General features: G+C 41.1%; 1 protein-coding gene across 1 annotated transcript in view; it reads left to right on the top strand.

The window, feature by feature from the left end:
• The window catches only part of LOC127529149 (uncharacterized), a 28,142-nt gene extending 18,926 nt beyond the window's left edge, over nucleotides 1-9,216 (top strand). Inside the window, exon 3 of the mRNA XM_051931866.1 lies at nucleotides 9,125-9,216. Within this exon, the coding sequence (XP_051787826.1) occupies nucleotides 9,125-9,216 (92 nt within the window). The remainder of the gene's footprint in view (nucleotides 1-9,124) is intronic.
• The last annotated feature ends 5,201 nt before the right edge of the window (nucleotides 9,217-14,417 follow it).

Raw genomic sequence — 14,417 nt, forward strand, 5'->3', positions numbered from 1 at the left:
AGTGATGTAAGGGAGAGACACTGAAGTGTGTTAAAAACTATCAGGGGTATCTGACACGGCCAAGATCAAATAAAATAAAGTGCAGGTGTGGTAACTAAAACAAAACCAAAAAAAAAAAAACAGAGGGATTTGGGCCCAAACCAAAATGTCTCAGCTCACCTTAGGGAGCAGCTTTGTATACCTGTGCCAAGTCCCAAAAATGCTTCCTTGGGATGCTTCACTAATAAAGCACCATTGCAGTCCCTCAAAGGGGAACATTGCAGAAAGAAACATAGCTGATGTGCATATGAGAAACAGTAGGTCCAGTGGTGTGGATTACATACCAGACCAGCAAACACACACTCAGCTTAATATATTTGATGAGGGACACCTGCAATGCATACAAAGGGAGGAATAAATGATCTCGATTCAAACTGCTGATGTGTTCACACGTGATGAGCTCCCTAACATGCTGATGTTGTGCATTCAAGTTTGCATCAATGATATGGTCTGAAACCAAATGACAAAGTAGTTTCTAATCTGGCGACATTGGAAATCGGAAAACACTTTGAGGAAACTTTAAAATGAAACATACAATATGGATTTTCAAAAAAATACTAAGAACCGTATTGAGACATTTTCTAATGAAAGAAGATATCAAGTGTTAGTAGTTTATATAACCAAACCCAAGAGGTGTGGGTCATTTAGCTGAACTTGTCTCACAGGTGAATGGTTCAAGATGGCTATAAAGACATGACATGGGGTCATCTGTCCTAACTGGTGTTTTAATGAATAATGAGTTTAAATGAAATAGATTGTGCTTCATTAACAGAGGCGTAGCTAGGGTTTTGCGCCCCCTCCTGTTTGCCAAAATGCAATGGGGAAGGGAACTTTGGTGCCCCTGGATGCTGCGCCCGGGGACAGATGTCCCCCCTTGCTTGCCCCTCAACCCCCCCAGCTACGCCACTGTTCATTAATTAGCTGGAGATTTGTGAGATATAAAAGTATCTGATCATAGAAGACCATTCTTTATTATTTAGCTCACCTTACTGAATGTGTTTTATGCTTCATGACATGAGAGCCTTGCTGGTAAAGTACAAGATTTGAGACTCCAGAGCTCAGTCAACGGGGTGGGTACAGAATTTGCTTTAATGCAGAAAGGAGCTCTTCATAGGCACAAAAGAATTCACACAAGAGAGAAGCCATATTGCTGTGTCGAATGTGGCAAATGATTCTCACAGAAAAGTGCATTTCAGTCACACATGGCAGTACATACTGGAGAGAAAACCTATTGCTGTTCTAAGTGTGGTAAAGTGATTCTCCAGCACTAGCAACATTTGGAAACATGGAAGAATCCACACTGCAGGGAGACCGCACTGCTGTTCTGAATATGGCAAACTGTTCTTTGATAGCACTCATCTTCGGATACATGCAAGAATTCACTCTTGGAGAGAAACCCTATTCCTGCTCTGAATGCAGCAAATGGTCCTCTAGCAACAGCAATGCTCAATGACATGCAAAACTTCACACTGCAAGGAAGCCATATGTGTAATGTAGCAAACGGTTCTACAGCAGTGACCTCCTTCAGCGACACATAAGAATTCATGCTGGGAAGAAGCCATACTGCTGTTTTAAATGTGGCAAGCAGTTTTCCTAGGGTAGCGGCCTTCAGAGGTACATGAGAATTCATACTGGGGAGAAGCCATATTCTTATTCTGAGTGTGGGAAACAATTCTCTGACAATAGCAGTCTTAGGATGCACACGAGTATTCACAGTGGAGAGAAGAGGAATGCAATAAAATGTAAGGAATAAAAAGTAGAATTCACTCATATTGTGAGACAGCACCACACAAGCCCTGAATTAGAAAGTGACCCTCAAAAGGGAAGACTCTTTGCTGTTGTCATTGGGGCAAATAGTTTAATAGAAATTATCCATTTTTACAAACATTAAACGGTTTATCTTGAAAGTATAGGTGCCAAGTGACTATGCACTACTATCGTAAAGAAAGGTAGAAAATAAAACATATTTTGAGGAAGACAACTTTAGTTGTGCCACTGCATCCATAAACTCATCTAGATGTTCTGTGCTTTACCAACACCCTTTAAGGGTCATTAACAAGATAAAAGTCAAAAATGTGTCATAAAGAAGAATGGATAGATCTTTGACTAAAAGCTGATTAAGTTCCATAACAAGATAGCATATGTGGTGTAAATATTGCTAGAGTGGTTTGGTGGAATTTTGCAAAAGTGACTATAAAATCATGTATGAGAAGAAAAGCACACGTCTTACTGGCAATGGGTGGATATCATTTGGGTTCATCCCATCCTCCAGGTTCATACAGGCATTAAGAACAGATGAGAAGTTTATAAGACATTTTAGATTGTTATGGAGCTTTGAAAATTAACAATATAGAGACACAAACTCATTGACAGTATTTATTGGATCAGCTTAATCAAAATGCCATGTGCAAGTAAGAATTTCTTTGTGCTCTTTACACATGACAGTAATGCCCTTATAAACCTCTAACGTCCACATTCCATCATCTTGAATGATCTCGTTCTCCAAAACCTTCTTCCAAAATAAAATAGCAATGTTGGAATATCTAAAAATTCATCGCTTTGTTAATAGAAAAGGTTGTTTCCTAATAGTAAGGTTGTGTGTTGTTTGCTGTAACGAGAAATAACCTTCATTTATTTATATCTGTAACAGGCTCCATAGGGTAAATAACCAGGAACAGACGGTAACAGATTTGCGTAATACCAAAGTGTCGTCATTTTAAAATGGAACTTGCTACATGCAAGGTTTTCTTAATCTGTTAGTGTCCCGCTAGGCAGCCCACCATACAGTAAATAAGCACGAGCTTCAAATATGAGCATCCCGTCCGGAGTACCGCGGGCTTAGAGAGGGCCTTTATTTTGATATAATCAAACTGGAGTTAGCGCCGGAAGTACGACTTTAGTGATGCTTTTGTTTTGTCCGCACTTCAAAACCTTCTATGAATCTTCACCACGAACAGTTACTAGGCATCAAAATTAAGTGATGGGTAGTAGGTGTCGAGTGATAATGTCATCCGATTACTCACTTTGTGTGTGGCGGCCGGAAGTGGATTTGAAGACAATCACTTATTTAAAAACAGAGGGGTAAGTGTCCCCGGTTCGGGCTTTTCACTTCATTTCACGGAGGCGTTGTTTGTCTCCATTCAGATTTATAAATCGTAGATTGTCTAGACTAAAGCTCGTTCATCTCCATCGTTGTCACTGTTTGGTCGTAGTTTCTTTAACCGACTCTTTCCTCCTGAGCTTGATATCCTCACCGCTCTCCTCGTTGTCACTTGACTGAATCGAGGTCCACTGTAATTGCCGCTCGCTGCTCCTCCTCCTCCTTGCTGTCCGTCTAGATTTCTACCCCCTCGGAGATGCAGAACGCTGCCCTTCGTGAAGCCAGTCCGCTGATTTCTTTTGCTTAGGGTGCGCTCTTTCCCAGGGGCGCCTTTTATTTGAGTGGAGAATATCGTGGGGGTAACACACTTTAAAGTGTACAGCATAAGCAATATATAATAATAATAGTAATAATAATAATGATATGTTATTATTATTATTGATATTAATTATATATTGTGTGTGAGTGTGTGTGTGTGTATATATATATATATATATATATATATATATATATATATATATATATAGAGCGGCATGGTGGCGCAGTGGGTAGCGCTGCTGCCTCACAGTTGGGAGACCTGGGTTCGCTTCCCGGGTCCTCCCTGCGTGGAGTTTGCATGTTCTCCCTGTGTCTGTGTGGGTTTCCTCCGGGCGCTCCGGTTTCCTCCCACAGTCCAAAGACATGCAGGTTAGGTGGACTGGCGATTGTAAATTGGCCCTAGTGTGTGCTTGGTGTGTGGGTGTGTTTGTGTGTGTCCTGCGGTGGGTTGGCACCCTGGTAGACTTTGATAGACCTCCCTCCCAGAGTGTGTTCTTGGTTTGGCTAAATGTCGTGAGGGGGTTCTTCTTCACCAAGGACAGAATTCTGTGATCATCCAGCACAGTTGTCTTCTGTGGTTGTCCAGACCTACTAGTGTTGCTGAGTTCACCTGTGTGTTCCTTCTCTTTAAGAATGTACCAAATGGTTGATTTGACCTCTACTGGGGCCTCATGTATAAACGGTGCGTATGCGCAAAAATGTTGTGTATGAACATTTCCACGCTCAAATCGTGATGTATAAAACCTAAACTTGGCATAAAGCCACTCACATTTTCACGCTAGCTCAAACCCTGGCATACGCAAGTTCTCCACTTGGTTTTGCAAACTGGCGCACCCAGCGTCAAAGCAGTGCTACTGTTCCTGTGTGGTTACCCTTTCTTTTTTAGATCCACATCCCTGATGCGGCTTTATCGTATACACTGAAACTAACTGCATATTGTTTATTAGTTTAAGGCATCCGATTGTAATTAACCTGTAACAATGTAATGGGCCAGGGAATAGCCAAAGTATTCCAAATACCATAACTGCTTTAGCGTTGTTACTGTCGCTGCACCTTCTTCTTCTTCTTTCAGCTGCTTCCATTAGGGGTTGCCACAGTAGATCATCTTATTCCATATTACTCACTGCACCACTCGAGGTATTTATATCACTGTATCTGAGTGGGGAATCACAGCTGTACAGCCGCTGATCGGAAAGAGAATTATCGATATACAGCATCAAGCACACGCTGCCTCAGCCATGCTGTCTATTGAACTGCTCTCACACGGCAAACGCTTCAAAGCCTTTCCTGTATGGACATCTCGGTTCAGAAACAGTTTCATCCCAAGAACTATAAACCCACTCAATCAGTCCGTCAAGTACTTCATTTAAATAATCTATATTGTTAATAATTAAACATGTGAGGACACGGTGCCGCAGCGCTAGCGAGCCGCTGGCACTCCGTTCACGGATTGTTCCTGCCTTGCGCTGTATTCTTGCTGCAGCTAGCGTGACACTGGAAGGATAGATGGATAGAATAATTAAACACGTACTATGAAGATATTTCAATGTTCCTTAAAAGTTTTGAAGAATCGTCATTCTAAGCTTACAGATGGCTTAACATCTATTGCGGAGCTCATTGTGTGGCGATTGGGTATTTGGAGAAAGAAAAGTAAGGACAGGAATTGGAGGTTAGTACGTTTGAAAGAGACAGTACTTCTGTAATAAAGCATTTCATTGAAGGTTGCGCATGGCGCAGCAAGCTTCTTACGTGAGATATAAACAATCACTGTGCCACCGTGTTCCCATGTTTAATAACATGCTTTAATTCCTATCATCATGAAAATTATATCACTTATACATGTCAGTATTTTAATTATTCATAGAGCTGTAATATCACAAATGTAATGGATTCTGTGTCCTGTCGGAGGAAGAGAAAGTGGTTTAAGAAGCAGGTAGTGATTCACACACATAGAACACAAAGAAGATCAAATACAAAACAAAGCATTTAATGTGCTACTTTAGTTACGATGGGATTTGAGAAACTAGTAAATTAAACAATTTTAAGATTAAGTTTATGATGTTCTACTTTAATGACAAAATAAACTACGTGATTAAAGTGGACATTTTGAGATTAAAGATGACATTTTGAGCTTTTTTCTCACTGTGTCCCTATTTTTTTTTCCCTCTGTACCCTAACTCTTTTAGGGCTAATTTTTCTTGTTTCTTTTCTCCCAGGGCTGAATATTTTTCCAAAAACTAACATTTTTTTAAAAAGAACACAAAGCAATTGTTTAACATATCAAATCAACAAAAAATATTTACTTTTGACAAATGTTGCTGTCTTGCATGTTGTATGAGCCTGCATACTCTATGATTTCACATACATATCACATTTTACACAGCAAAGTCCTGCAAAGTCTGATCTCGCTCAAAGCAGCCAATTTCAGTCATTGCCACATTGCACTCCTTACAATATGTGTTGCTTTGGTGCCTATTTTTCAATTGTCTGTTGCTGCACTTTCTCACATATATTGTTAGTGTGTACTGTAGAGAGACAAGTCACCCATTTGCCATCGTGCCATGCCACTGCCACCAAGTTTTCTGCCCGCATGAAAACCGTATTGTCACCTCTTTTCATCTTCTGTGAAGCCATGCGTCTCCTGTTCACCCACACTGTGCCACAAGCTCCAATTCCTCTGCTCTGTAGCTCCATGAACAATTCTGGGCATGTATAAAAATTGTCCAAATGTACACAACATTACCCAAATGTTCATAGCCCTGAAGCAGCTCCAGCACAACCTGACTTGTCAAGGGACAGTTCTCTCTTTGAAAGAAATACTTTCCTGTATATGTGATTACTTTCAGGCAGAAACCAGTGTTTGCTTCTGCCAGTACAAAATCCTTTATGCCATACTTTATGGGCTTGTCTGGCATATATTTGCAGAAAAAAAGGTGTCCCTTTTATTTATTTTATCATAGATTCATGCACAGACAAATCACAGCCAGGCTGATAAAATTGTTTCTATGTTGGTTCCACAATGTCAAGCAGGGGCTGAACTTTATGTATGGCATTATATCCTGGCTCACCCCATGGGATTTGCTTCTGTTTATTACAGAAGTGAATAAAACTTTGTGGCATCACGTACCTATCATCACACTGCATAACCTGTCCAAAGCCACCAGGGGACAAAGCAAGTTTGGACCAATGCTCCCTGAAGTTATATCACCAGTTCTGTCCCATCTCCATTTGTAATGCCACAGCGTGCTTCATCTCGTCTTTTGTTGTGGGTTTCCATTTTGAAAAACGAGAATGCGATGCAAGCGCTACCCGCGATTCAAAAAATTTCTCTGCCTACCTGTTTATCTCGTCTGACAGTATCTGAAAAGCAGCATCAGGAGAGAGCAGCCTGAAGTAGTTCAGCAGCTGGTGATGTCGTGTCCAACAGCAAGCCATGCTGTCTTGTGAAGTCCGGTAGCCAGTTTGTATGTTCGTTCAATGTCTGTGTATTCCTTCCACGCGAACCTTGCCGTAGCTGCATTGGCTGCGCGAATGCGCTCAGCTGGTAGCGGATCAGCTGTTGCGGCATCGGCTGGTGTCCGATCAGCTGATGCCGGCTTCTCACTCTCTTGCTCGATCTCCTGATCACTGTCAATAAAATCCGATTCTGAAAAATCAGAGTCTGGCACCGCGATAATGCGCAAAACATTGTCTGCCGAGTGTTTTCTTTTCTGCACTCACTTCGCTCCCTTGTGACATGTCAATGCCATCTTGCCATTGTTTACATTTCGCAACTCACCCACACGTAAGGATTAGTTGCCGAGTCAACGAGTCTAGCATTCCTCCAAGCACAGAGGGAATGCCTGTGATGTGACAGTGAGTTTTGTCACCATTAACAGCTGATTGTCGCCCTCTATCCCTGGATGTCGACTTTTGTCGACATTTGCCCTCAACCCCTCCTGTCGACAAAAGTCGACATCCGCCCTAAAAGAGCTAATAAGCTTTCCATATGACACTCAGACGGTGGGCTACGACTCGCCTTTTTACGGCGACTTTGATATCTGACAACTTCTTTTTTATTTCGGGCACTGTGCGACTCTCTATGTCACTCGATCAACTTCCTTTTGTTGTTTATACCACTTTTTAAACCAACAAATAGTACGTTTTTCCTTGCCTTCACTTGGTATTCGCTGAAATTCTTCTATTTTCCCTCTTGCTATTACCATTGTCTTTTCACAGAACACTCAGCTTAAGGGCTATTTATGTTGATTTGCATAATCAAAGAGGAGTTGGGGCATATTCTGGGAGGAGTTGGGGCGGGACAGCAGGTGCGTGCACTTGTGTTACTTTTCACACTGACTGGGATTTATGGAGTGGAAGAACGTGGAATTTGGCGTTCGCACATATTTATGCATCTGGATTTTTTTTGTGCGTACAAACATCTCCACTTTTGTGCTTATGCCGTGTTATAGTGTGAATTCTACGCACAGCGTTATACATTAGGCCCCTGCTGTTTCTGCTGTTTCTCTAAAGGGTTTGTTTTGTTTGTTTTTATTTGCATGGACAGCTCTTTGGACCTCATATTGAGAGTTCACAGTGACAGCTTCCAAATCCAAATTCCACACTTGGAATCAACTCCAGACCTTCTACCTGCTTAATAGTAAATTAAATAATGATGGACATGCTGACTGCTGGATATGGCCCGGGAAATGGGGGTTTGGTGTAGGACTATGCAGAAAAATGGCTGTCATTCCTAAATGGTGTGATATTTGCCCGGACACCACCAGTCGAAGACCACATCTTTATACAAATTCTTGTTTATTTTCCTTTTCCACAGCACAACACAGTCCGGCACAACTCACAGTGCCTCTAGCCCCAGTCACCCTTCTCCTGGGCCTTCTCTCTCCTTGTCCCTGGGCCACCTGTCCTCTCTCTCCAGGAGCTTCATCCTGCTCCTGCTCCCGACTCCAGCTCTGTGATTGGAGGGAGGCAGCCCCTCTTATCCTCACCCGGATGAGCTCCAGGTGCTCTACCTGATGTCACATCCTGGTGTGGCGGAAGCGTCAGGAGAGCACCCGGAAGCACTCCGAGTGACCCTAGAAGGATCGTCCTCCATGGGTGTGGCGGAAGTAAATAAGTCCCGGGCTCCATGAGGCTCGGGGCGACTCCTGGCGGTGGATACGGGCCTCCATGGACTTGAGCCTCCCTGCTCCCCTTCCGTGGCCCTCTTCTGCTCCAGGGTGGTTGCCCCCTCGTGTCCCGGAGGACAAATATGCCACCTCTCGGTCCCTCCAGGCGTCCCAGCCGGGTCTGACCCCCAGCCATGTACAACAATGGCTCATATGATATTTTTAGTTACCCCCTTGAATTAAAGCTGAAAGTTTACACTTGAATCACATAATGATTGCTTTGTTTCAAATCCATTGTGGTGACATACAGAGCCAAAATTATGAAAATTATATCACTGTCCAGATACTTCTGGACCTGACTGTACGGTTTTCTGTATTACTTGGATATAAAATGTGATCTGCTCTTCATCAAAGTTTCAAAGGCAGACAAACACAATACTATGCTTACACTAATAACACACAATTATCATTCTTCATATCTTTATTGACAACATTCACAGTACACTGTGGACAAACTAAGTGAACCCTTGGATTTAATAACTGGTCAAACTTCCTTTAGCAGCAGGTACCTCTAAGAAACACTTCAGTAGCCGTGGATCAGAACTGCACAACACTGAGGAGGACATTCAAGACCTTCTTCATTACAGCTAAGCCTTCCAGTGTTTGTGAGCTGTCTGGTGTAGACGACCCTCTTGAGGTCATTCCACATCATTTCCATTGCGTTGTAGTCCGAGTTTTGACTGGGCCACTCCAATTTTTTTTTTCCTTTTTTTGAAGCAATCCTGTCGTAGATTTAATATGATGTTTAGGGTTCTTGACCTGCTGGCAGCGCCCAGCTTCTTCTGAGCTGCACCTGGTGGACAGCCATCCTAACCTTATCCTGTTGGATACCTTGATAAACATGGGAATTCGTTCTTCCTTTGGTGATGGCAAGTTGCCCAGGCTCCAGGTCAGCCAAGCAGCTCAATATCATGATGCCCCCTTTCACACTGTTGAGGTGATGTTTCCATGTTGGTATGTGCTGCTCTTTTTTTATGCCATATGCACGGATGTGTATTCTTTCTTAACATCTCAGCCTTAAGTCTAATCAGTCCAAGAAACACTTTCCCAATGACGTTGTGGAGTTTCAAGGTGGTCTTTGGCCAACTTCAGATATGTAGCAATGACCATGGCCACAAGACCGGATGTTTTGTGTATGGTAGGCTCCTGAACAGAGATGTTCACCTGATCTCTTCAGCAGTTTAGCTGTTACTGTAGACTTCCTTGAGCATTCTGTACTGTGCCTATCAAGTCATCTTAGATGGACGCCACCTTCTAGGAAAAGCTACTACAGCACTAAATTGTCTCCAGTCATACACAGTTTGCCTACCTGTGGACTAATCAATATTTACTAAACTCTCTTTGAAATGACTACTTTCAGCTTTATGCACATCCACAATTCATGATAGAAAATTTTCTGTGCTCTCTTTTTATTTTTATTTTTGGCAACGCCTGCTTCACATCAGCAGATCCTTCTTGTGAATAGAAAATGCCAGAGAAAATTAAAGGTATATTATGGACGTACAAGCCAGCGAATGTACAAGACGGTATCCTTCAAAAAGGGCACGCACAGGCATCCTTCAATAAGGGTGCGCACAAAAGGGCAACCTCAATTGGGTGCAGCGAATAAAGGCGCGTGTAAATAAAGATCTGCATCTTTGTTGCTCTTCACATATTCCAAAGCCATTTGAACTAAATTATCTACGAACGCCTTTATTCGCCGCGCTCAATTGAGGTCGCCCTTTTGAAGCTCGCCTTTTTGTGCGCGCCCTTATTGAATAGAGCCGTACAAGACAGTATTACTGTCACAGAAGATTAAAGACACACAATACACAGTGGCAGCCCACGAAGAACGGTCAGCTCAGCTAGTAAACATCAACAAAAGAAAGGCTGAAAGAAAGAAAAATACGACCAACAAAAAGAATGAGGTCAAAGTCCCTTGCCATTTAATATAGACTGTTCCTACTAATGTTTATGCACTACTGTTCTAGCGCCCATTATTGTAACAGGCTAAATGACTAGTCATATATAAAATCCTACTAATAACCTACAAAACCTTAAATAACCTCGCGCCAAACTACATCAGTGACCTTCTCCATCACTATGTGCCTGTCCACCCACTAAGGTCCTCGGATTCTGGTAATCTTGTTGTGCCCCACACTAATCTACACTCCATGGGTGACAGGGCCTTCAGCTGTATAGCGCCCAGACTCTGGAATGACCTACCAAAATTAATCAGGTCAGCTGACTCCATGAATTCTTTTAAAAAACAACTCAAAACTCATCTGTTCAGGAAGGCTTTTAGCTCTACTTGACTTTATTACCCTTCTTCTCTCAGTTTACTTCTCTGTCAAGATGCTCATGTAACCTGTGTGTGTGTGCGAGACCATCAATTATGTTGTCTGTTTTTTTTTTTTTTCCTCTAAATTCACTGTCGTAATCTTCTTTATTTATTTATCTGGTTTAGTACAACGCTATATACCATATACCCTGCCATTCTTTCTTATATTCTGTAAGTGCCTTGAGCATGGGAAAGGCGCTATATAAATAGAATGTATTATTATTATTATTATTAAAGCAATGGTATCACAATGCTTGCCATGCAGAGTATACTATATATATATATATATATATATATATATATATATATATATATATATATATTGTAACAGCCTGGGAAGAAAATTGCCATTGAGGCAGTGTGTCCAAAAAATCCATAAAAATGAAAAAAGGTGCAGCTGCTCGGAATGCTGTGGGGAGGGGCGGACAGAGGAGACACATACAATACAACACAATACAATTTATTTTTGTATAGCCCAAAATCACACAAGAAGTGCCGCAATGGGTTTTTACAGGCCCTGTCTCTTGACAGCCCCCCAGCCTTGACTTTCTAACCCTAGTAGGGAGAAAATGGAAGAAACGTTGGGAAAGGCAGTTCAAAGAGAGACCCATTTCCAGGTAGGTTGTGCATGCAGTGGGGGTCAAAAAGAAGGGGGTCAATACAATACAATACACAGAACAGAACACAAGTAATCCTCAGTACAGCATAAAAATAAAAAAATTACAAATGTGGAGCAGAATTTAACAGTAGATGATATCACATAATATGATTTGACACATCTGCCACACTTACATAAAGCAGCCATTGGGAGTGTGGGGGGGGGGGGCATTGTAACAAAGTCTGCTTTTTTATATAAAGGTTGTTAGAGAGTGTGTGTTTCTGTCTGGTGGATTGGTGGTCTAGGCCTGTTTCTTTTGCCTACATTTGTTTTTGGGCAGTTAAAGCAGAAGAGAAATTAAACCTTTGTTTTTTTTGTTATTTTTCTTTGGATAATTACCAGTACTTGCCTGTGTGGGTTATTTTCCCATCTGGAAAGGCATACAACAATTTTTTACTACATATCTTCTATATATATACATACATATATATATATTATATATATATATATATATATATATATATATATATTATATATATATATATATATATATATATATATATATATATATATATATACACATATATATATATATATTTGCAGTTGGAGATCCACAAAGGGAGAAAAAACGAATCACGTATTATAATAGTTTTATTCCTGAGCTTTCAACCCCTGTCAGGGGTCTTCATCAGAGGATAATGCTTAGACTTACAAGAATCAAAGGCAATATATAGCAACACATTCAGGGGGGGGTGGGTGGAGGTGACTAAGTCCGTATGATCAAAGGGGGGAGGGGTGTATCGTTAAATTAAAGTGCATATGTCCTTCTTAAGTTGGCATATGCTGGGTTTATGTCCAAGTGTCTGTTGATGGCATTTTCATCTGATAGCCAAGACTTGGCCAACTCTCTGGCGCTTTTTGTGACATATGCACTTTAATTTAACGATACACACCCCCCCCCCCCCCACACACTTAATGTGTTGCTATATATTGCCTTTGATTCTTGTAAGTCTAAGCATTATCCTCCGATGAAGACCCCTGACAGGGGTTGAAAGCTCAGGAATAAAACTATTTTATGATACGTGATTCGTTTTTTCTCCCTTTGTGGATCTCCAACTGCAAATATGCAAACCGTATCACAGACCTTCTCTTCCATTCATATATATATATAAATAAAAGCCAAATACCACTGAATCACTCATCAGGAAATCTCCTGAACCATGAGGACTTGGGACTTGGGTTACCCTTGACCCATAAGTGCTCGCTAAGAAACGGTTTTAAAAATTTTGTGGTCCAACTGCAAAATTTCTTATATTTTTTTAGACCAGTCTGTATGTCTGTCCGCTTTTCACAAGAGAACTACTTAACAGATTTAGATTGGGTTTTAATTTTCTATAATTTGCTTGAACATTCCGTTGATTTTGTGACTTTCTCATCATAGTTCGCTTGCAGTACCGATTTATTAGCCCGAATCTGAGAGAGACTCATCGGGCTACGGGAAGGGGAGTGGGATTGTATGGATTGTATTCAGGTTTGTTCTTTGTTTATTTGATGAACTGATAGCTCCCAAGTCATGGCTGTGTTGAGAATTTAAAGAAGCAGACAATCATCAGTTATTTTAAATTTTTCTAATGGTCTGACTGCCTTTCAAACCTGAATCTGAAAAGTAAAAATCGGTGACACACACCAACAGATTACACCCTACACCCAGGGATAACTTCAGCCGTATGAAAACCGGACGTAGAAGGCTGCCGCCTCTCAGACTCTGTAAACAAGGAGATTTGAGCAGAAAAATTAGGACCTTTCTTATAATCCCACAATTCACTTTTACATCCCCTTATGATCTTTTGGAAATGTAAATTTAGAAAAGCAAATATGTTACACTATTATTTGTTTGTTAGTGAAGAGCCCTTTGTTAGTTATTTACGTTTTGTTAAGCGGATAGCAGTATTTTCTTAGTTAAATGTTTGCCTGTATATTAGTGCCTAGTCAATGGGAGGTTCTATTATAACTACCACAAACTAAATTAAAAATGGAACCTTCTAATTACATCTTGTCATTCTGACTCCAGATGAGTTCAGTTTATGATCTGCCTTAGTCGGTAAGGCCTGGATGGCACACAGTTTCAAATTTCACATACGTACAGAACATACTGAATGTACTAAGTGAAGTCTGTGTACGTTTGCCATAGAAAAGTAACACAACTTTTAACAATAGAAAGTAACTGAAGTTTAACACGAGAAAGCTAAGTTTGTAATGAAATGGAGGAGAAACCTTTTTCCCCTTTATTCTGCCCATGTAATAACTTTTTTCTGAATTTTTTTGATTTGTTCCTGTTTAAGTTTTCACTTAATTCTTTTTAAAACTAACTTTATTGGACTGAGAGATTTCTTTTCTTACGTGTTTCACTCATGCTGGATCCCACGTTACCAACTCAGTAGCTGCTTGATTTTGGGAACCTGTGAAAGATGCAGCTACAGAAAGTGATAGCTATTCTCAAACCCACCCCAGTTTAGAGGAGCAGGAGACTGTCCTGGCAGTACTGGGCACAATGCAGGAAAAGGGCTTGGAAGGGGAAGCAGTCCATCACAGGGTCCGCTCACACAAATACATTCACACTGGGACCAGTTAACTACACTGGACTACTCAGAATAAAAATCCGGCTCAGGGAGAACATTCAGACTTCACCCAGATAGATAATCAGGGGCTGGATTTGAACGCCGTACAGTACACTGGACCTGTAAAGTGGCAGAGCCAACCAGCGTGCACCACTGTGAGCTTAAAATATGTCAACTGTTATTGAAGAAACATCTCAAACTTCTTAAATTAACAGCATTCACACTTACAGCTTTATGTTGATTCCTCAAATGTCTT

The sequence above is a fragment of the Erpetoichthys calabaricus genome, chromosome 1, assembly GCF_900747795.2.
Source record: "Erpetoichthys calabaricus chromosome 1, fErpCal1.3, whole genome shotgun sequence".
NCBI classification, from domain to species: Eukaryota; Metazoa; Chordata; class Cladistia; order Polypteriformes; family Polypteridae; genus Erpetoichthys; species Erpetoichthys calabaricus.